At 48.4% G+C, this 21,544-nt stretch overlaps 2 protein-coding genes across 2 annotated transcripts in view; one reads left to right on the forward strand and one right to left on the reverse strand.

The window, feature by feature from the left end:
- The window catches only part of LOC123521781, a 118,967-nt gene extending 114,255 nt beyond the window's left edge, over positions 1 to 4,712 (forward strand). The window contains exon 3 of the mRNA XM_045291067.1: positions 4,271 to 4,712. Within this exon, the coding sequence (XP_045147002.1) occupies positions 4,271 to 4,655 (385 nt within the window). The 3' untranslated portion in view covers positions 4,656 to 4,712. The remainder of the gene's footprint in view (positions 1 to 4,270) is intronic.
- Positions 4,713 to 9,813: 5,101 nt separating this feature from the next.
- The window catches only part of RCN1 (reticulocalbin 1), an 18,014-nt gene continuing 6,283 nt past the window's right edge, over positions 9,814 to 21,544 (reverse strand). The window contains exons 2-6 of the mRNA XM_004708263.2: positions 18,748 to 18,941; positions 17,180 to 17,358; positions 15,342 to 15,402; positions 11,969 to 12,168; positions 9,814 to 10,887 (exon numbers count right to left, since the gene is read on the reverse strand). Coding sequence (XP_004708320.1) covers positions 10,780 to 10,887; positions 11,969 to 12,168; positions 15,342 to 15,402; positions 17,180 to 17,358; positions 18,748 to 18,941 — 742 coding nt within the window. The 3' untranslated portion in view covers positions 9,814 to 10,779. The remainder of the gene's footprint in view (positions 10,888 to 11,968; positions 12,169 to 15,341; positions 15,403 to 17,179; positions 17,359 to 18,747; positions 18,942 to 21,544) is intronic.

Raw genomic sequence — 21,544 nt, forward strand, 5'->3', positions numbered from 1 at the left:
GAGCTGATATCAAGGGCTCAAGTAGAAAGCAAATGTTTTGAGAATGACGAGGGCAACAAATGTACAAATGTGCTTGACACAATGGAAGGATGTATGGATAGTGATAAGAGTTGTATGAGCCCCCAATAAAATTATTAAAAAACAATAATGTTATGTTTGGGGTCATCACAACATGAGGAACTGTATTAAAGGGCCGCAACATTAGCAAGGTTGAGAACCACTACTCTAGTGTATTCATTTCCCAGGAGTGCTATACAGATTACTACAAACTGTTGTCTCAAACCACAATAGAAATGCATTTTCTCCCCAGTTCTGTGCAAATGTAAGCGTTTGTCAGGTTGATTCCTTCTAGAAACACGGTGGTGGGAGAATCTGTGTTAGGCTTCTTCTTTCCGAGGTTCTGGCGTTTGCAGCGATCCTTAAACTCTCCTGAGCCAACGAAGAAAGCTTTGTCCTCAGGCAGAATGTGCTTGAAACCGAATTGCGCCAACTCCCCAGGTCAGCTCACCCTCAGGGTCTTGCCTGGGCCTGTCCTGGATGGAAATTGGAATGCCAGCGTGTCCGGATCACAAGTTAAACCCTAACCGAGGTGGTTGGAGGGCCCAGAACTAATCCTGTAAAAGTTTCTATTCTGCACTAGTTTCAAGTTGGGCTGCTAATCGCGATGGCAGCCACTCAAAACCACCAGACAAGCTTTTGACTCCCTGAGAGAATGACAGTCTTGGGGGCAGTTCTGCCCTGTCCGATGGGATCGCTGAGTCAGGATCCACTCAATTCAGTGAGACGGCAGAGAATCATGGTCCCTTACCTACTTCTGGAATCCCTCTTGGCACTGAGATGAACTTGTTTTGCCACCAAATGGGATTTTATGATGGACTCGCACGCTTGCTCATGGAACCATGTGGCTGTGAATCCTTTGAACGCCATTTTGGCCTCATGCTGATGAGCTCCCTCAGACGATGATTTGTTTTCGTCTGTTCTTGTCTTTACCCTCTTTGACTTAATAATGTCTCTATTACACACACACACACACACACACACACACACACACACACACACACACTCCAATCTGGGCCCACACATATGGCGTCCTTCTAGAACGCTCCCCCTACCCCAGTATATAGATAGATAGATGGGTTTGTAGACTCATCACTCCCATCTTTGTCTCTGGCTCCCCGTGGCGTCCATGTCTTGGTCTGAGATCATGACCGCCGCTGGGCGCCTCCTCTTCAAGTCTCCCCAGGCACCTCCACCAAACCTTTCTCACCTTCACCGCACACTTATTCCTTTCCTCATCCCTGCTTCCCATCACTGGACTATGCAAAACAAATGGTCCAAGCTGGAGAGTCCTCCTGGGTTCTTTTCTCTCGGTATTCCTTACTTATTATCAGGTGGAAACCTCTCCAGGCGCATCCACCTGGTTCTCTCCCGTTCCTCTGCCGTTACTCCAGTCCAAGGCCCTAGCCCGAGTCAGGGCTGTAGTCGTAGCCTGTTCTTCCTGCCGACCCATCATTATTTCCAGCTATCCCATGGTTCAACGTGAGTAGTTTACTAAACAAACCTGCTAGTGCCTCTCCTCTGCCTACCACGCATTGAGTGGCTTCCCAGTGTCATAGGATCAAGTCCAAATTCCTTAACCAGATCTCCAATCTGGCTCTAGCCTTCTCTGGTAGTCTGTGTTCCATTCATCTGGGGATTTAGTCTACAAGAGATGCTCTATTCTCTTTGGCCTTTGGGCCCACACACATGTCATCCTTCTCCTAGAAGACTCCCCCTACCCCATTATCTGATCACTTTGATCACTCCTGCTCTTTCCTAGAGCCTCAGCTCGGCTCCCACTTCTGAAGGTCTTCTTCGATTTCCTAGACCAACTCAGACTTCCTGCTTTGAGCTTTCAGTCTCCGTGCTTCGTGCTTCACCTGAGATTGCATCCATCGCCTTGCATGACTGTCGGATGATGGCTTCCTCTCCAGGCTCAGGCTACATGAGGACAGGGTCCAGTGCTATCCAATATGCTGGCTGCTTTCTCTTTCTTGTCTGGAGCATGTCAGCAGGTAATCTGCAGGTGCCCAACAAATGTTTATGGAGGGGAAGAAGGGAGAGGCGAAATAGGCAAGGGGGTGCATGAAAGTGGACTGCCCAATTCTTCTCTGCTCTACAAGTCTCAGAGGAAAACAGCTAGTCTCTTCTTGTTGCCAAAGGGAAGACAAGGGTGACACACCAGAGCCAAGCCCCTCACCTGAGAACTCCTGGGGGGCAGGAACTTGGTCTTGCTCAAAGTTGTAAATCTTTATCCTCATAATAAATAGTATGTGTGCAGTAGATGCTATTAAATGAACAAATTCATCCTAAGGAATTCCTGGCCCATATCCTAACCAGCCAGGGAAGCCATATTTTTTTAATAAGCCCCAAGAAATAATTTGACTTTTTAAAGAATGTGGACATATATAGAAGGTTAAACCCTACCAGTCATGCCCCAAGAAAAGAGGAGTCTTTCCGTTCCTGTAAAGATTTATGGTCTCAGAAAACCTAAGAAGCCATTCTACTCTGTCCTCTGGGCTTGCTATGCATCCAAATGGGTTTACACATATATAAACTTCACTCAAAATACATCCTTAAAAGTACGAACAATGGCAAAGATTTTCCCCAAGTACTCTTTGGTTACTATCAGGCAAATCAGACCTAGTACTGAATGTGTGACATTCCAAAGTTACAGAAAACTCATGCAACCACGAGGCTGAGCCCTCCAGCGTCTCGTGCAATCTTGGCACATGCTAGGTGCTTCTTATTCAAAAGCACTCTGACATTTCAAACTATAAAGTTTTCATGGTGAGGCCAACACAAAGAACAGAGACCCTGCTTATGGAACACTGCTCCCCCGTGGGCACAGGCAGCTGTTTTTCTGCCTGCCCCCCAAAAGAGAGAAGAAAATGGTGGCAGAGAACTAGGAGAAGCAACAGCAGCAGAGAGGCACGGGCGATGAAAGGAAGAGACTGTGATTTTCGCTGGGCGGGGGTCACGGTGCGGAGCAAGGGCCTCCTCTAGGTTTGCCCTTGCCCTTCGTGATGTTCCTGAAGAAGGCTCCTGAAGGGAGGGGAGCCAGAGGCAGGAACCTAATGGGTGAGAAGTAGGAGCCTTGCTTATTAACCTATTCATCTCTTGAGTGTGTTTTTAAATTTTAAATTTGCGTTCAGTCTTAAAAAAATAACAAACATTAAAAGAATCCATACATATCAAAAGAAAAGAAATTAACCCAAATTCCAGTGCTAGACTGAAAATATTTCGGGGTCTATCCCTTCAAATTTTTCTCGACAGTAAGTACATAAACCAGTATGTTCTGATACAACAGAGATCATATGTTGCTGTACGCTGCTGTTCTTCTTTGAATATCTTTCCACGTCATGGGGATGGCCAAGCGCCCCTGGACACAAAGCCTTCCTGATGCCCTGGGGCAGAGAGGTTTAGCTTGTCCGTTTTCCCTCCCATGAACAACGCCTCAGTGAACAGCTGTGTAGTCAAGCCTTAGCACAACCCATCATCAGTTCTTCAGTCTTAATTTTCTCAAGAAAAGAAGATACTGCTATTAAAATGCTTACATCATAAATTGGCTTCCTTGGGGCTCACCTTGATATGATGCTTTTTATTCCCTGATTCTGTACAACCACCAAGTTTTATCTCCAGTCCCACCTCATTTTTATTCAACAGACTTCAAAACTGGGTGAGACACAGCCCGGTCTTTGAAGAGATTCTAATCAAGTCGCAGAGCTAAGTGCCGGTAGTAAGAATCGGTTAAACCCTTTCCACCTAGGACATTCCTGTTCATAAGCCAGACCCATTGCCATAGAGAGCAAAGAAAACGCTCTCCAGTAAATGAGCTTTCTCTCACTTCAAACAAAAGTACCCTCCCCTTATGGCCATTCTCAAGGACAAAGTGGACATATACTATTAATAATAAACGATGATTAGTGAGAATTTATCTAGGAACTCATGATACAGTAAATAACGTGGTATTTCTCTACATGACATATATTAATGAAATGTATCAGTTGGCTCTCACAGCCACACTGTGAGGTTAGTACTACTGACAGGAACACTATTGTTGTGGAAACAAGGAAGTTCAGTCATTTGCCCCAAATAGCTCAGCTGGTAAGTGGTGGAGCTGAAATAGGTCAAAACCCTTTGAGACCAAAATGCTCTGTCTCATAAACATGCTGCCTTTAGGCTGGAAGGGTAATGGCAGCCAAGACTAAGCCTTGATTTGACTTTTCAGGTACTGTGGCCTGAAGACCGGCTTGCTAACATCCCATTTGGTGGGGCTCATGGCGACCAATCAGTGCACCTTCTACACACCCGTCGGCTTTCCTCAGATCCCAGTGGCTGCCTTAGCTGTGGAGAAAGTGGGCCAGTCCAGCGTGCATTATCGACTTGCTCTGTTTCCACCAAAGGCCACCCAGGGGCCACCTTCAGTAGATCACCAGGACCTCAACGATGGCTTTTTCTTTGCCCACCCCAAGCTGTCACAGTTTGATGCCTTGGCTTGTACCACCGGCTCTTCGGTCCACGTCTTTGTGAATCCAGCCACCGGCAAGCCAACAAGCCTTCCAGAACACTTCAAGGAGGGCCTCCTGAGGCTGAGGACCCCAACTGCTGTGTGAATCCTCAGAACCAAACATCGTAGATCTCATGCAATAAAGTTGCAGTTAGTCTCTCAACGATTTTGATTCTTCCGCGTATAGTTTTGCCCTTAACAGGACTGACAAGACCTTAAATGTTCTATACAGCGTCACAGAACCAGTCACATACTTTTAGACAAACCAGCAGGCACCTCCTTGCCTCAAGCCCTGGGCCAGTGCTTTCACACTGTCACCAAGTCCTCCCAACAGACCAATGAAGGACAGACCACCCTCATTTTACAGACGAGGGAAATGAAGTGGGAATTATTGACCTAAAGTCATTCAGCTAGTGAGGCTAGCTAACTCCAAAGCACGTCCTCTCCACTCTGACCCGAATACTGCCTCTCTCATCCACGCCAGCGTCAGGATGACCATAAAAGGCTGTCTACTTCCTGGTTGGCTTTGGATTCTTCTTGCTCTTCATTATCTTGGCCCATGACTCCTTTCAGTACCTGCCATTCTTGCCCATAGTCTCATCTCTCCTGATCCTTGTCACTACTCTGAAAGCGGGCTCATATCAGTCTCATGCTAACTATGCATCACGCCCACTGCCGAGACGGAACAGACTCTTCAGGAAGGTGGCCTGCCCGCACCACAGAAATCCCGAGTGGCAGAGCCAACATGCAAATCCAGCCAGGTGTTTCAGCACAAGTCTTTCCCTACTGCCAACTTTGCACGTCCTCCCAGTGGTCCTCAACTTTCAAATGACCTCATGTTTTGCCACCCGTTTATTAAACTGGGATGATGGCAGCAGCCGTTTCAATGTCCTGGGGCAAGTAAGGTGGTGAACTTTACCATCAGAGAACCCTGCCTTTATATCCTGGACCTGCCGTTTCTAAAGAGGGCAGCTTCACGTCCTAGTTTGCCTACAGTTGTTCTGTGGGGCCTGCCACTTGGCTGTCCCACTGTGGGTCTCTCACGATGGGAGGATCAGTGGAATCTGTGGGCCATTCCTCTGCTCCTTCCCACCAATGGGTTCTGTGTACGTGGGTGTGGACATCAAGCCATCTCACTGCCATCGAGTCAGTGCTGGGGGGTTCCGAGACCGGCACCGTTTACGGGAGTAGAAAGCCCAGTCTTTTCCCCTCGGAGCTGCTGGTGGATGCAAACTGCTGACCATGAGGATCGCAGCCCAAGGCATAACCAGGACACCATGCTCACCCCCTAATAACTGTGGCCGCTCGTTAAGCCTAATGACATCCCACAAAGCCCTGGGAAAGGCATGGGGCCATTTGGGCAGGCCATTCCAGGGTGAGACTCTGGACTAAGGGTTGGGCGGCTAACTACAAAGTGGGTGGTTCACACCCACCAGTCGGCCACCCTGCTGGAGAAAGCCTTGGCTGTCTGCTCCCGGAGGATTTCGTTTCCGACGCCCTACACGGGGTTTCTCGGAGTCAGCTCCTAGTCCGTGGCAACGGGCTGGGGGTTGACTTTCCAGGAAATGGCGTGTAGTCTAGAAGGCGCGGGGTTGAGTTTGGGTGGTTGGGGACCATAGATCTGAGCGGGCAAAATTCTTGTGCCTTATGGGCTCCTCGCCCCGCGTGGACAAGCACAGCCAGAGGTAGGGGCGCCGTGGCTCTTAGAAACTTCTAAAGTGGGTAGGGCAGCTTGCCTTTCACGAGCCAGGATGTTCTGATCTGGACAATCAATTAATATGGGCCCTTCGCTTAGGGTCTGTGTTCCAAAGGAATGATTTATTGACCCTCTGAGTTTCCTAGTCTATAAATGGGGGAAATGGCCCGGTGGTAACCCGGAGCGCTGCTCCCAGTACTTCAGCAAGCACCCTCGAAGCGCCACCAAGATGACCCTTCTCTGCACCTTGAAGTTACACGTCGCCACCTGGCTTGCTTTGACAGACGAAGGTCCACAAGGGCAGCCGTTTCAATGGCTATCCTTGACTTTCCCATGGCTGTGGATAGATAGGGAACCCTGAGGATGAGCTATCAAAGTTGTCCAGGACAACTGCCCAGGAACACAGCAGACTTGGCAAAAGCAAAAATTCAACCTCTGTTAACCCATCGAGACAGGACTGTGCCCCACAGCACAGCCCAGTTATCCTCCTCCTGTGACAGCACCAGCCGCACAGGCTGTTAGGAGGGTAATGAAGAAATGTAGGCACAGGCCTTGGAATAGTACCCGGTAGAAGCTATTAGTATTATCTTGTTGTTGTTAGGGGCCGGTGACTCATCGTGGGCCCATGTACAACCAAAAGTCAGTCTAGAGACTTAAAGCAAACATTTAAAAAACAACCCCCCAAAGCCCCAGTCATTCACTCACGACTGTATTTACAGGAGGCTTCCACGCAGCTGCTCCGGCAGGGTCATGTAGCTCTTTAGCTACCCATTTGCCAGGCACTTCTGAGCAGCTCTGACTCGGGGCTTTGTTAACAAGGGGAAAGAGTTTCACCCAAGCAGGTGAGGGGGCCCAAACCATTCAGGTGTTGCAGATTTTATAGCTAGGCTTTTTGTTATACTCGAATCATGGCGAAAACAGACAAGGGGTACAAAATGTGTGTTCATCTCTCAGTAGGGCAGGTTATGGCTGCTAGCAATTAATGCTTTCAGTCACAGTAATCATATAAATAATGCTTTGTGACATTACAGTATTTCCCACTACAGATCAATTTTGTAGCATGTGCTCATAATCAGACTTGAAATGTTACCAAGAAACACAATATGTTTCCCTTGAAACAGTCAGACCCTATTAGAAATCTAAGGCTTTACAAATCACCATGTTAACAGTGATGTCCCCCAGCGAAGATTTCCTCTCCTTAAATAGTGTTTAACCCCAGAAACTCTAGTCCCTTTGAGGGGTACTCCTCTTACGTGCACTGACTTGAAAAACTTGGAGCTCAAAATACGTTTAACATTTTACGATGTACCATTTAGTAAGTCAACCAGTGCTCTCATTTGGGGGAAAATAGCATTAGCACAATTTAAGTGTTATGCTCATAATTAGGTTACATATCTTCTCTATTTATTATTTTTTAAAACCTAGGTGTTCTTTGCTAAGTGTCTATGTCTAGGTAAGAGGAGTTGTTTTCTCCTCCTGACCACACAGTCATATGCTGTGGGCAAGGGAAGCAACTAAGAAGAAAGAAAAAAAGAACACCGATCAGCTGCAGATCTGCAGCAGGGATTTTAGAGCCAGCTAACACCTGGAGGTGAGTTCTGGCCCTTCTATGTAATGACTGTAGAGTCTGAGGCAAATCACCATATATACCTGAGTACAAGCCAACCCGAGTATCAGCCAAGGCAAATTTTACCACAAAACTGCATTAAAAATGTGCTGAAAAACTTGGCTTATACATGAGTATATATGGTTCTTCACTTCCCATGCAACAAATTTCAGCTACTGTTAGGTTTTTTTATAGAATATCTTCTCTCCCACCCCAGGAAAAGCTTTAATTAAAGCTACCAACTTTTCATTCATTTAGCAAATAATCACCGAGTGTTTATTATGTAAGGTTTATTATACAAGGGTGGAAGGGCTTCAAAAACATGTGGGAAAAGTGGAATTGAAATAGAATTTTCCCAGGAGCTCTTTGAAGCTCCTTGTATACTGGATTCTACTGTTCTGGGAAATTATAAGACAGATCAGACTCTTGCTTTCATGGAGCTTAAATTCTAGCAGGCAGGAGGAGGTGGACAATATAGAAACCAGAAGTTCAATGGAGAGGTTGAATGGTGAGCCTCCAAAAGATGTCCACACCCTATCCTCCAGAACCTATGCCTGTGACCCTCTTTGGGAAAAGGACCTTTGTCTTTGTGCTGAAGGATCTCCCTGATGAGACCATCCTGAATTAACCAGGTGGGTCTATGTCCAATGGCAAGAGTCCTTACAAGGAAAACAGGAAGAGTCACATACAAAGCCACGAAGATGGAGGAATTGGAGTTACAAAGTCACAAACTGAGGAACACCCAGGGCCGTGGGAAGCTCAATGGCTAGGTAGGCCTCTCTCCCAGAGTTGTCTAAGGGAACGTAGGCCTACTGCCCCCAGCACTGTGAGGGCATCCGTGTCTATTAGGAAGACCTCCACCTTGTGGGCATTTGTTCTGGTAGCCCCTAGAAAACCAAATGCAAATGGTAAGGACGGGAGTGGAGACTACTTTAAAAAGTGGAATCTGGAGAAAATATTCTAGTTACCTGGGATTGGAGGATGAGGGAGATGGGCAAAACCCCAGGGGGAAGCAAGTACAAAAGGCCTAGCCTGGTCCCAGCCCTATAAAGATGACCCTGTTTGAAAAGAGAGGTTGGTTTGTGTTGTCAGTGAAATCATGCCAGAGCAGGGTGGGCCCCAAACCTAATCATAGGTGCATGGTATCTTACCAGAGAGAACATACCAGGTGGAGACAGCCACACAAGGAAAATCCACCTCCAGCATGGCCAGGATGGTTGGCTGCTATTGGAAGCAGAAGGAGAAAAAGAGAGGCCTCCTCCTTGACCCCTAGAAACAGAGTTTAAACCTCCCAAACTGTGGGAAAATAAGTTTGTTCTCTCACATCACCCACTTGTGCTTTGAGGTGTGGTTTTTCGCAGCAGCAGCAGCACTAGGATCAGAGAAAGGGTCCGTAGAGCTGGAATAGGAGGTTACGAGAGAATGGACACAGACCACTGCTATCAAGTTGATCCTGACTCACTAGGAAGGACCACGTAGGATGGATCAGAAGTGCGCCGTGGCGTCTCAAATGCCATCAATCTTCACAGGTGCAGACAACCACACCTTTCTCCCTCAGGTGAGCTGGTGTGTTCCAGCTGCAGGCCTTTCCGTTAGCAGGACTATGCTCAATGTAACCCACTGTGCCACCAGGGGAGATCCTGCTGACAAAGCACCTGGAACCAGATCCCGGGGAGAAGGTGGGCTCATAGACCCAGGTGAGAAATCTGGACTGTTTCCATTGAAACTTGTCTCAAAACGACTGCCTAAGTCCTGCCGAGCCCCTAACGACTACAGTGAAGGAAATACATATGTATTTACTGAGTTCAAAGCAAAGGGGTATAATAAACATTCCAGTAATGAGTCTTTTAAAACAGAACCTTTATGGTTCCACTCATGTCACTGTATCCCCACGTTTGATTCGAGGGGAAGAATGAGGTTGCAAATCATATACAGGAAGACAAACACAGCCACGGTAGGAAATTCTCAGTGGAATCCTTTATTTCATTCACTTTCTACATAACAGCTGGAACTTCAACCTCTGAAAGGTTTTTGTGATTTTCTTTGCTACCAGGCACTGGCTTGAAATGGCACCTTGTCCTTATTCCACGATGTAAGCTGCCCTGGGCTCAGGTGGGAGGGCTGCGGGATCCCCGCACTGGGAGGTGTGTTCCAGCACATCACGAGGCTTCCAGTCTGCTCGTGCCCCACAAGCGCATTCCAATTGGTGGCCACAGATCAGCGATCCATCGTCCTCACAGACACGCCAAGAACCTCTTTCTCAAGTACATTTAAAGCATGTACTATTTTCCTACATTTCTTCAAATACCTGGCATTCATTTTCTCTACCTCTAAAATTCAATGTTTTCACATTATCTTTCTTGATTGCATCTTGTTATTAAAAAAAAAAAAAGCCAAGATGTGGATTTCTGGAGCATGTTAGCTAGCCCACAGGGGGAAAGACACAGAGGTTTGACCCACCCCTTACAGTAACAGCTCAGAGTAAAACTTCAAAAATGGAAGAAGCTGAAAAATCGGCCTTACTTTGAAATACGCCTACCTAAAAAAACAGAATTATACCTCACCAACTATTTAATAATGGCAAAAGTAAAAACCGGTAATTAACATACATGTCAGTCATTCAGTATGAAACCTCCTACCCCCCACTGTTTCCGAATAACAAGGTTTTTCAAGTTTTAGTTCATTGTAGTTTAAGTCACGTCTTAGTAATGCATCACCATAGAGAGTGGCAATTAATCAAGATTTTAATGTATTTTGAGAGACATCTTACTAAAAGAATATCAAGGGTTATTTTCTGGTATCTTCAGGTACAAATATTTTTGTTTTGTTTTTTAGAAACAACTGTTTTTAAATTAGACAATTACAGCAACCATCCAAGACTATAAAAAAAGCTTCCCACAGTCTGCCAGGCTATGTCTGATGAGTGTTTCAGAGTTCATCATGATTTTTTGTGAGATCTTCCCCATAATTCGTAGCTTGGCTTCCGACAAACATGTGCCAGTTCTCCAATATCTCCTCCTTAGTTAACTTCTCATCCTGCAGGAGAGAGGGCAGAGGCCTGTAATAGAAACTCTTGGAACTATGAGTAATAGTGTGGCGTAAAGCTCATGCTGCTTCTGGAGTTGCAACATCTTAAGCACTGCATTTAACCCGGAAGAAGCAGCTGGGTGCCGCCCTGTTCTACATCACCTGCCCTTCAAAACCCCAACGAGAATAGCCTCCTGCTATCAAAAGTGGCCTCAGAGACGTCAGTTCAATCCCCAAATAATGCAGAAGCACAATCTACTTGTGTCTAAAAGTAGTGCTGTCATTCCCAAGACAGGTCCCCAGAATGACACTTCCCCTTTCAGACCGAACTGGATGACTCAACTGTCTCCTGAGAGTTTGGAGCGGTGACCAGAGTGGGACGAGCCAGGACTTCTTTTTAGATCGTCTTTAACGGGCGTGGGCTTTATCAGGAAAAAGAGAACTACTGGGCGTCTTTCCTGAGATTCGGAAGTATTAGCTATCGATGCCAGCTGCCAACGCTCTTACTCATGGTGACTCCTCCGTGTGTGGGGCCTAGAACTGCCCTCTGGAGGGAGGGAGTCTGTGAGGCCGGGAGCTTTCAGAAGCTCATCACTAGGCCTGGGCTGACTTGGGAAATCAAGCCCCCTGAGAAAACACGGCCAACAGTGTGAGCTGGCCCAAGGGTTTCTGGGCATTCATGTAACGGGCTTCCCTGTGCCCAGTCCATCATAGGTATTTGATAAATATCCAATGGCTGAAACTATGGAGAAGTAAGCTCGTCGGAGGGCGATGCTAAGTATAGTTCTTAACTCCGTGTCTTGTCCCCATCAAACCAAGTGACTGGTTCTGCGATCCTATAGTGTTTGGCTTCACGCAAGTCTTGTGGCTCGTTGCCGACTATCAGGGACTGTCTGCCCGCATGAACTCACTGTGGGTTATCGTGGGATTTGGTCATATGTACAGGTTTCTTCTGTAAGGCAAGAATAAGACAAGTCGACAAAGACTGGGCAGGCAAGCCAATGCGACCGCCAAAGAAGCAAACAGAGCCCACCTTCTGTACACTGTCTCCCTTCGAGGAGCAATGCGGGAGAAGGCCACATGTAAATACCTTGTTCTTGTCCGACTCGTACACCAGGTGCCTGGCCTCGGCCTGCGCGTGGTCGTAATCTTGAGGGAGGATCCAGTGGCGAATCTCTTCTTTGTCCAACTGGCCATCCTTGTTCAGGTCTCGGAACTCATTAAACTGCTCCCGCTCCGAGAGCACCCAGTCAGGCTCCGGGCCGCTGTCCTCGTGGGAAAACATGTCAGCTGGAAGAAACGGTTGCCGTCAGGGTGCAGGGAGAAGTGGGCAGGTGCAAGGCAGGGACAGGGAACCTCCTGGGGCTGCCAAAGGGTGGCAGCTCACGAAGTGGCCTACCCTGAACAGCGAGTGAGCAGTTTCTCGGGAGAAAGAATGCTTCTTGATAAAAGAGAGAGAGAACTGAGCAGAGGGGTCAGGAGATCAAGCTGGTCTCTTGACTTTGTTCCGCAACCATGATCAAGGTACTGAGTGTCGTAACGGAGTCCTAGGCTTCCTCATCTGTAAAACTAGAGACAATAATTTAGAGAGCCGCAGGGCTATCACAAATATCACGTGGGAGACTTTATGTGACAGCAAATGGTGAAAAACCGCTCAAGAAAAAGAGATTTTTTCCTCCATAGGTGAAAACTAATAATGTTCATGAACAACTCCTTTCTTCTGGTCTAGACCCTGTCCAAGGCACTTTACGTATTGTTAGCTCAGGTTTCCCGACATCCTAGCAAGCCGGTGCTGTGAACCATGCAAAGCACCGAGGCACAGACCCATCCCAGAAGCGAAGGCGAGTATGAACTCCCGCCTGCATAGGCACACGGACACTGCTTCCCGACCCCTGCGCTTGCTACTTACTGCTTGTATCATTTCCAAAGGGCTTTCACGGATTGTACGTGACCCTGACCACACTCCTGTACAATAACCACTGCCTCCATTTAGAAGCTGGCAGCAAAGGACAAAGAGGGCGATGCTTATTCATGGTTTGCTTCCTCACCAGGTCGTCTTGGAAAAGGGACACCCCGTGGGCAGTTTCTCTGCAGTGGACCACAGCTGGAAAACCTAGGGCCGTAGCGCCGTAAATGACGGGGAAAGAAGGAAGCCCCTGGGGTTGGCCCCCAGAAAGGCCCACATCTAGGATTTTCAGGGTTTGAGACCTCCAGAGTAAGCTGTTACTTATCCAAAGGGGTTTCACACCTTCATGGAAAAATTCAATTCCTTTTAAATTTCATTTTTCCAAGAACTTTTTGAGACCACCTCCTGTAGCTAATCTGAGCATCATCTGATACTGTCAGCACAGGTGCATTTGGACCTTCATTTTACAGATGAAGAAAGAGGCTTGGAGAGGTTAGATGGCTCACAACTGGTAGACCTCAAAGTCAGAACTCCTAGTTCCTATGCCTGCCCTGTGACACCGCACAACTTCCGGTGTCCCATCCATGCTACCGCATACCTGAGAACTCACGTGCTAGACAAGCCGCTACATCGGCGCTCAGTATCAGACGGCCCAGTGCCATGACCCCCACCTCCTTCTCTGACAACAATGGAATGCTGTGTTGTGGCAAAGCCACGTGGGCCTTGACTTTGCACCGTGTCAATGCAGAGTTCAGGAGCGCCGGGAAGAGCACACCGTTTTAATGAAAAGAGCTTTGCTGTTGGTTATCATCCGTCAGCCTTTTCTGTCGGTCTTCATCCCATCACCACTGTCAAGGTGAGGCGTCCGTGGCTCTGAACTCGTCTCTCTCGTGTGTGACAAGGGAGCTGTCAGCACGGGTTAGTCTACAAAGGTCGTGTCACCCAGAGCACTTTAATTACTGTGGGGCGTTACCTGTCGGTTATCACAGGCAGACGAGAAAAAGGCTGGGTTCTTAGGACCCAACATAATTTCTAAAGATCAGGAGACCCTTTGCTTATTACTCAAGGCACTTGTTTTGTGTGTACGGGTGGCAAAAGAATCCAATCACAGGACCAGAGACCAAGTGTGTAATTAACTGTCTCTATTACATGTGTGTAGAAAAAGTCTACTCCCACCCCTCTTTCTTGGACCGACACATGCATCAGATGGTTCTGTCGCTTTGAGTGTGGTGAGGCTGAAGCACACCAAATGTTCCCTGGGCTGCCAGGACACAGGGCCTCCTAGGAGAGAGACAGCCAGACTGCTCCTTAGAAGCAGGAGGGGGAGATGTCCACTGGGATGAGGGCACGTCGTCAGGGCAGACGGAGCTCTAGAAAAGGCCCTGACGTCTGGTGGGGGATCAGTGAAGGCCAGGGAGCCCCTCAATGAGAAGGGCACGCTCAGTCCCCACAGCGATGGTCTGAAACATATCAAAGACCCGAAGACGGCACAGGGCGATGCCGTGTTTCAATCTGTGGGACAGACTCCCACGAGTCACAGCCAACTCAGTGGCAACGTCCCACAAGAACAGCTTCCTGGAGATGTGGGGAAAGCTGTCTGGAGAAGGCAGCCTGTAGAGGAAGCCGGGTGGCAAAGCTCTGCTGAGAAGAGCAAGTGGAAATCCCTTGTTGCCTTGAAGACTGGAGGTCACTGAGCTACTGGAAAGGGCTACCATTGGGAATGGTGCGTGCCAACCACAGTGTGCTAATGGAGGCTCCTTCTGTGTTGCCGAAGTGGAGACCTTCAAGACAAAATGCCAAGTAGGGCATTTGCCACCAAAGGATCCAAAATCCAGACACACAAAGTAGCTCTATGGACAGGTAGCGGTACGCTTTGAAAAAGGCTTTACCTCGCTAAAAAGGAATTCCTTTCTAAGGAGATCGCCCCCAGTGGCTACTAATAATCCCACGGATCACAGCTGCACCTACCCAAGCGTTTCCAGGCCCTGCTGCTCCACGTTCTTTTTAGAGACTCCCGTGAGACTGTGAGCTTAAGCCTCCCTTTAAGCCCGGGGTTCTCAACCTTCCTCATGCTGCGACCCTGGAATACAGTTCCTCAGATGGTGGTGACTCCCAACCATAAAATTATTTTCGTTGCTACTTCATCACTGTAAGTTTGCTCTTGTGATGAATCGGGTGACCCCTGTGAAAGGGTCGTTCAACCCCCAAAGGGGTTGTGACCCACAGGTTGAGAACCACTGCTTTCAGTCAGCAAGATCCCCGATCCCATTTACAAAAGGAAAAGCGGGCAATGTGATGAAGGGCAGCCACAGTGCCCGGGGATACAAGTGGCCAACCTAATGGCAGGGCCAACCTTTTTGTCTGTTGCCCACTGACTGTGATCTAGTAGTGGCTCCCTGAGACGGCACCTCGAAGGCTTGCATGACACATCAGATCGGAAGGCCCACCCCCCTGGCAGCTGTTGCCTAAAGAGATGTCTGGGGAAGCGGTCAGACCTATGGGTGGAGCAACACTGCCCAGTTGAGGCAGCTGAGTCAGACTGCAGGCCAGCACTCACCGATATACTCGTCCTGGTCCACGAACCCATCCCCGTTCTTGTCGATGTCCTCCAGGGTTTCCTAGGAAGGAAGGAGAAAGCGCAATGAGATGGCCACTGGCCGACATGAACCTGAGAAGTCTCACTCTTGTCTTCTTCGGTCCAGCTCTTCTGGCTGAAAGCTGGGTGACTGCTCGTTCATCTCGTCCTCCTTCTGGCTGCTTTTTAATCGCCCTCAAGCAGTGGTTTTTGCGACAACGCATCTACCCTGCAACTTTACAAGGAGAATTCTCTCCTTAAAAGAACATGTACCCCCAAATCCAGAGTTGTTCTGATCCTATCCCAAAGCCCTGCCAGATCAACCGTCTCCACCACCCAGGTGGGGGTACCTGCCAAGCAAACCAGCTTGAGCACCATGAGGTGAGATAATCACAAAAATCCATCCCAGTGCCACTGGGTTGGCATAAAATATAAACCAGTGGGCAATCGCAAAACATGGAAGTACAGCTGAATTTTGATGGTATTAGGCTCTGTACATTTGCTTTCTTAATTCGCTTACTGTCCATGGACACAGCAACTCAAAGGCAGCCTTAGTCGAAGAAGATTCCAGCCCAAGAGTGGTAGCTGAACCAGAAGTACTTGTGGATAGGACCACGACTTCACCCACCCCTCTGCCACACGAGTCACCACTACATGGATACTGCATGCGAAGCAGAACTTCTGCCCAATCCCTGGGTGATCATGCTGATCATGATGAAGGATGCGACAAGGGTGGACCCATCCACCAACCAGATAACGAAAGGCGCGCTCAGAACAGAAGTAAAGAAAAGCTGTCGGCAGCTTGTTTGCCAGCTGGAAACAGTTGGGAAGCTGGGTTAGCTGCCCCGGCAACAAGTAAGTGATGGCATTTATTTTACTCAGGTGGAGAATGAAGTCGTTTTGCACCCAACGAGACAGCGTGAAAAACCACCACACTCCGAGCCCTTTTCTCACAGGCCTGCTCAGAAAGTGTACGAATCTGATCCATCCCCCTTCAAAGACTCGGTCCCGTCTAGTTGTAGCTTTTCAGTTTCCACCTTAACAATCCAATGCCTTCTTTTTCTAGGCCTCTTAGAGCAGCGGCTCTCAACCTGTGGGTCGTGACCCCTTTGGGGGTCAAGTACCCTTTCACAGGGGCCTCCTGATTCATAACCGTAGCAAAATGACAGTTATGAAGTAGTAATGAAAACAAATGTTATGGTTGGGGGTCACCACCATATGAGGAACTGTATGAAAGGGCCGTGGCATGAGGAAGGTTGAGACCACGGTCTTAGAGCTAAAAGAGGGCTGGCGGAGGCCAAGTCGTGACTCACTAAGCCCATAGGCTCTTCCTGTGCACACATCCAAGCATTTCGCCCCAGCCTCTTCCGATTTCGGTGGAGCCAGTAGAACGTAAATGGGAAGGGTGTCTCATTTCCAAGCCAGAGCAGTTAGGACAGGTTATGCCTTCTTCTCTTTCCCTCTCTGTCTGCCAGATGGTTACTGCCAGGATGACCTGGAAGCCACAAGATGGCAGAGTACGAGATGGAAGTAGCCTGGCCTTGTCAACTGCCAGTCCCCCCGGAAAGTCTGCATTTTACTTTGTCTAAGCAGAAAGGGAGCTTCTCCTGTGCTACACAATTCAGGCTGGGGCTCTTTGTTACAGGAGCTAGCCTGCCCTGACCAATTTACTGGATCAGCAGGCACCCCCTGCTTTCCTCTTCGGAGTCCTCCAATTCTCCCCGGGCTGAAAGGCACTCTCCCTTAAAGAGAAGCGCCACAAGGTGGGTGCAGCTTTCTTCCCCCATCCTGTCCGAGCCCAGGCACCTCATCTGTCTTACCAAGACCACGATTTCCTTCATGTGCTCAAACTCCTCGGGATGTAGGAAGGCAGTGAACTCCTCCCGAGTGGCTGTCTGGTCACTATCCAGGTCTGCAGCCTTGAACCTTCTCTCATCACGAGGGAGCATCTTCTTAAAGGTGTGATGATCTGAACTGTCATGAAACTCGGCAGGGTTGCCTGCAGGATGCAAACAGAAGCTCAGACTTCCGTCCAAATCGCCCTTCGCGTAAACACTGGAGGCACCAGACCTGGCAAGTTCTCTGTAGACATTCAGTGCCCATCCCCTCATGCCATCCCATGAGCCGGGCCTCAGTGGCTCATGAGGGGCATTACAGCAAGTGGTCCAGAGCATAGGTCTTTGTGTTTCCCAAGTGGACAGTACGAACCCTGGAGGGCACTGGAAATGATCTGGGGGTGGGGGTGGGCAGTGGTTGCAAAAGCAGATCCCCCAAACCTCCAAACTCACTGCCATCGAGTCTGCCGATTCACAGTGACCCTCGAGGACAGGGTAGAAATGCCCCTGGGAGTTCCCAAGACTGTAACTGCTTACAAGAGTAGAAAGCCTCATCTTTCTCCCTCGGAGCAGTTGGTGGGTTTGAACTGCTGATCTTTCGGATCATACCCTGTGATGCATAACCACTACACAACCCGGGCTCTCTTGCAGATACCTACACTCTATCCTGGGTTATAGGCGACAATCCAAATATTTTGATTCCCGGGGTGGGGAGTGGTGGTGTGTACTGAATAATTTTTTTTTAAGAGGTAGCAGGCCAAGGAAGTTTGTGACTGTCTGCTTCAGACAATGCCAAGGCCATTCTTCTCTTTCCAGAATCCTGCCTTCACCATGTCACTCCTTGTTCTGGAACACAGAGGTTCTTTACTACCAACTGCTTCTTATCTCAGAGCCTCTGCCTTGCTGTCGATCTCCCTTAGCCCAGCCGTGTGTGTGTGTGTGTGTGTGTGTGTGTGTGTGTGTGTGTGTGTGTGTGTTTCTCCTCTAGCCTGTCTCCTCACTGTTTCTACCATGGACTTAGGTTTATATTCTGCGTCTCTGCCCCACATCCTTCCATTATCCAAACCCTGCACATTACTGAGTCATTACTGAGTGCATCGCTGTACATCTGCCCACCAGCCCCCACCCCCCCCTACTTTCCCCACTTGCCTTTTTCTCCCCAAAGAGAAATACACTGTTCACAGTCCAGGTCCCAAAACACCCTCCACCAGGAAGCCTTCCCTGACTGCTCCACCCCCTCTGAAACTCTGTAACATTTTATAACAGAGAAATATTTCCTGTCTGATTGGCTCTCTGGGTGACCCTCTGAGATCGTACGCTCCGGGAGGGCAGTGATCAGGTCCCCTGGCCGCACTCCCACCCACCCCGCTGCACTTCACTCAGTAAGCCAAGTGTACCCTCTCAGTAAGCAGAGGGAGACGTACACAGCAAACTCTACTTAAGAGGTTGTGACATCTCCCCCAAGGGAGTGGTTGGGATAAGAAATGGAGCATCTCCCGGAAGAAGCTGGCTGCCCAGCCCCAGCTGTGTAATCCCTTCTCCGCATCTCCTACCTAGGTAGTAACCATAGGTGGCCTGTTTGTATTCTTCCCAGGAAATGTTATCATCTTTATCTCGATCGTAGTCCTTCCAGACTTTCGCGACACTGTCGAAGATATATCTTTTCTGCACTCGTTTGATCCAGGTTTTCAGTTCCTCTGTGGTGACAAAGCCATCCCCATCACTGTCTATTCGATCCACAATCTTCCTGTAGTGAAACACAAACACAAGGTTATTACAAAGGTTGTGTGACCTTACTCGAACTCACTCCCATGGAGTCAATGCTGACTCAATGCGAGCCCCTGGGGGTTCCTGACACTGTAACTGTTTATGGGAACAGAAAGCCCAGTCTTTCTCCCTCGGAGCTGCTGGTGGTTTTGAACTGCCAATCATGCAGATAGCAGCCTAACATGTAACCACTACTGGATGCAAAGCCTATAGAATCTAAAAAGCAAAGCAATTAAGATGAAATCGATGATCTGATGACACGAGAAAGCACCTTTCGGAAGTGTTAGAGCGATGGAAACACCATATTCAGAAGTGCACAGCCCTGAGGGAGGCTATGTGGAGAACCAATAACTTCACATTTTGACAGCTTTGTTTAATAAAGGCTTCTATGATCTCTGTGTCCCGATAAACCTGGATGGGCCTCAGACTCCTCAACACAGTGCTCTGTAGCTGGTCACGACCACTGAATAAAGTTGATTTAGAGTCGAAAATATAAGAGGGTAAGTCAACCAGTATTGCCGCTGGTTCAAACACACAGGTTTATTCCAACAAAATGTGTTTGACCGTCTCTGCTGTCAGTGGGTGGCTGCAGACAAGTTCTCTCTGTAATGTCTTAGGTTCATCAGGGAACTTTCCAGAAAAGGGCCAATCAGAGCAGCTGGCTTCCAAAGGGGCTTGCTGGATCAGTTAAATTCAAGGCAGAGAGGTCAGCTCAGAAGGTTCTGGTGACTGTTTGGGGGGGGGTGCAGCACGGTAATCTTGGTAGACACTCTTGAAGGACACAATGCGATCATGGGCTTATAATGACGTCCTGAGGAAATTGAAAAAGGCCAGGAAAGTTGCTCCCAAGTTTTGGTTTTTCCCCATCACAACAATGCCCCTGCTCCTTCAAGGGTAGCAAGGGCCCTCCTATAAGAAGTGTGTTGGGAAACGTACCCTATCCTCCCCACAGCTCTAATCTTGCTCCTTCACACTTGCTCTTCCTCGCAAAACTCAAAGGACAGTTTAAAGGATCGTGACTTGAGTCCCTTGAGCATGCCCCAACTGCCATTTGACCTGGCGGAAGCAGAAGCATGTGGGATTGCTGGCCGGGGTGGCGGGGTGGCAGTGGGGGTGGGGGTGTCCCTAGATGGAAACACTGCCTTCTGGAGTGCAGGGACCTAGAGGAAGCACCCATTAGATCAAGCACCCATAGCTTCACATTTTCCTGTTTTGTTTAATAAAGTTTCTATGATTTCATAGTGATATTTTGTTTTTTTTTAACTTAACTTCACCTGGTGAAACCTATTTGTCCTCCCTGATGAAGTCTCTTATTTTCGTGCAGTGGGAGCTCAGACCCAAAGAAGTTCATTTTCTAGGTTGCTTTTCCAGGATTGCACGTCTGGTGTTTGGTACAACCTAGGTGAGAATCCAAGTCCTCCGGCTCTCGAGGCTGGAATCTTAAAGATCAGATCTTGTTGGAGAAAGTAGAAAAGGTAAGGAAAGACATCAGAGAACCTATTGTATTCGCATTTTCACGCAAATGACCTGTTAGCCAGCTATGCCCTCCCCCTGCAAGGTTATTTTTCCTAAGTGTTTGCTGTAAAAATAATTGCATCGTGCACTTAGGAAAATACTTAGGACCAAAAAAAGAAGAATGTGCACATCATTTTTGGTAAAAGTATGTATTCAAGAAATATCTCTAGCTGGACAGCTGCAGGCAACCGCCCTCCCTTAAGATAATGCCCCTCTGCCCACTAGTGTCTCCTGCTCCACAGCTGTCCCAGCTTCCAGCAACTTTCCACTGAACTTCATAGAGTCGCCCCAAGTTTCAATCCATGGCAAACTTCAGGCTACGGTGTGGGAACCAGAAAGATTTCTCCCAAGTTGCCTCCCCCAAATATATGTTAGACTTAGAACACTGCTTGCAGCTCATGGTAAATGATTGTCAAGTTACCTCCCTGAAAGCAGTCAGTAGCCAGAATACTGTCTGGTCCCACCACAAGGAGGGCCCACTCCCTGCTGTTAAGGCGTGTGACCATTAGTCTGGCCCCTGTGGGTGGGGTTTACACCCTGCTGATAATGGTTTCTATGGAGATCCAGAGAACAGGTCAAACCGGCTCAGTGACATCCAACGTTGGGCAGCCATCATGAATCTAGGAACCGCCCATCTTGTCACATGTACCCCTAATCCTTCCCTTTCCTTTTGCGTGTACATCCCTAGATTGTCCCCCTCTCATTGCTGTATAGCCTATACTGCAACCCCTTCCTGTGACATGTGTTTTTACCTGTAATTAGGGGGCTTGCATGCCCCCCCAAAGATATATAAGCCTTGGTTAGCAATAAAGATGTCCCTTTGGCCTCTGGTCAGCTTCCCCTTCCTCTCCCCTGTGCTCGCTCCTGTTCCCTTTCCCCTTGTCCTCCTCCCCCTCCCCCTGTCTCCACATGGACCACCAAGCGGGGCTGAGGTGAGCATGCTACCATGAAATGTGTCTGACTCCATTATTTCAACCTCTCCTCTATCTCTCATGTGCTCGATGACTTTGTTGTAATATTTATATATATATTAACTATACAATTGTGCCTATCGAACCCGCGATTAGT

This window comes from Echinops telfairi, unplaced genomic scaffold (genome assembly GCF_000313985.2).
Source record: "Echinops telfairi isolate 266 unplaced genomic scaffold, ASM31398v2 ScPeMD7_60;HRSCAF=208, whole genome shotgun sequence".
Classification (NCBI taxonomy): domain Eukaryota; kingdom Metazoa; phylum Chordata; class Mammalia; order Afrosoricida; family Tenrecidae; genus Echinops; species Echinops telfairi.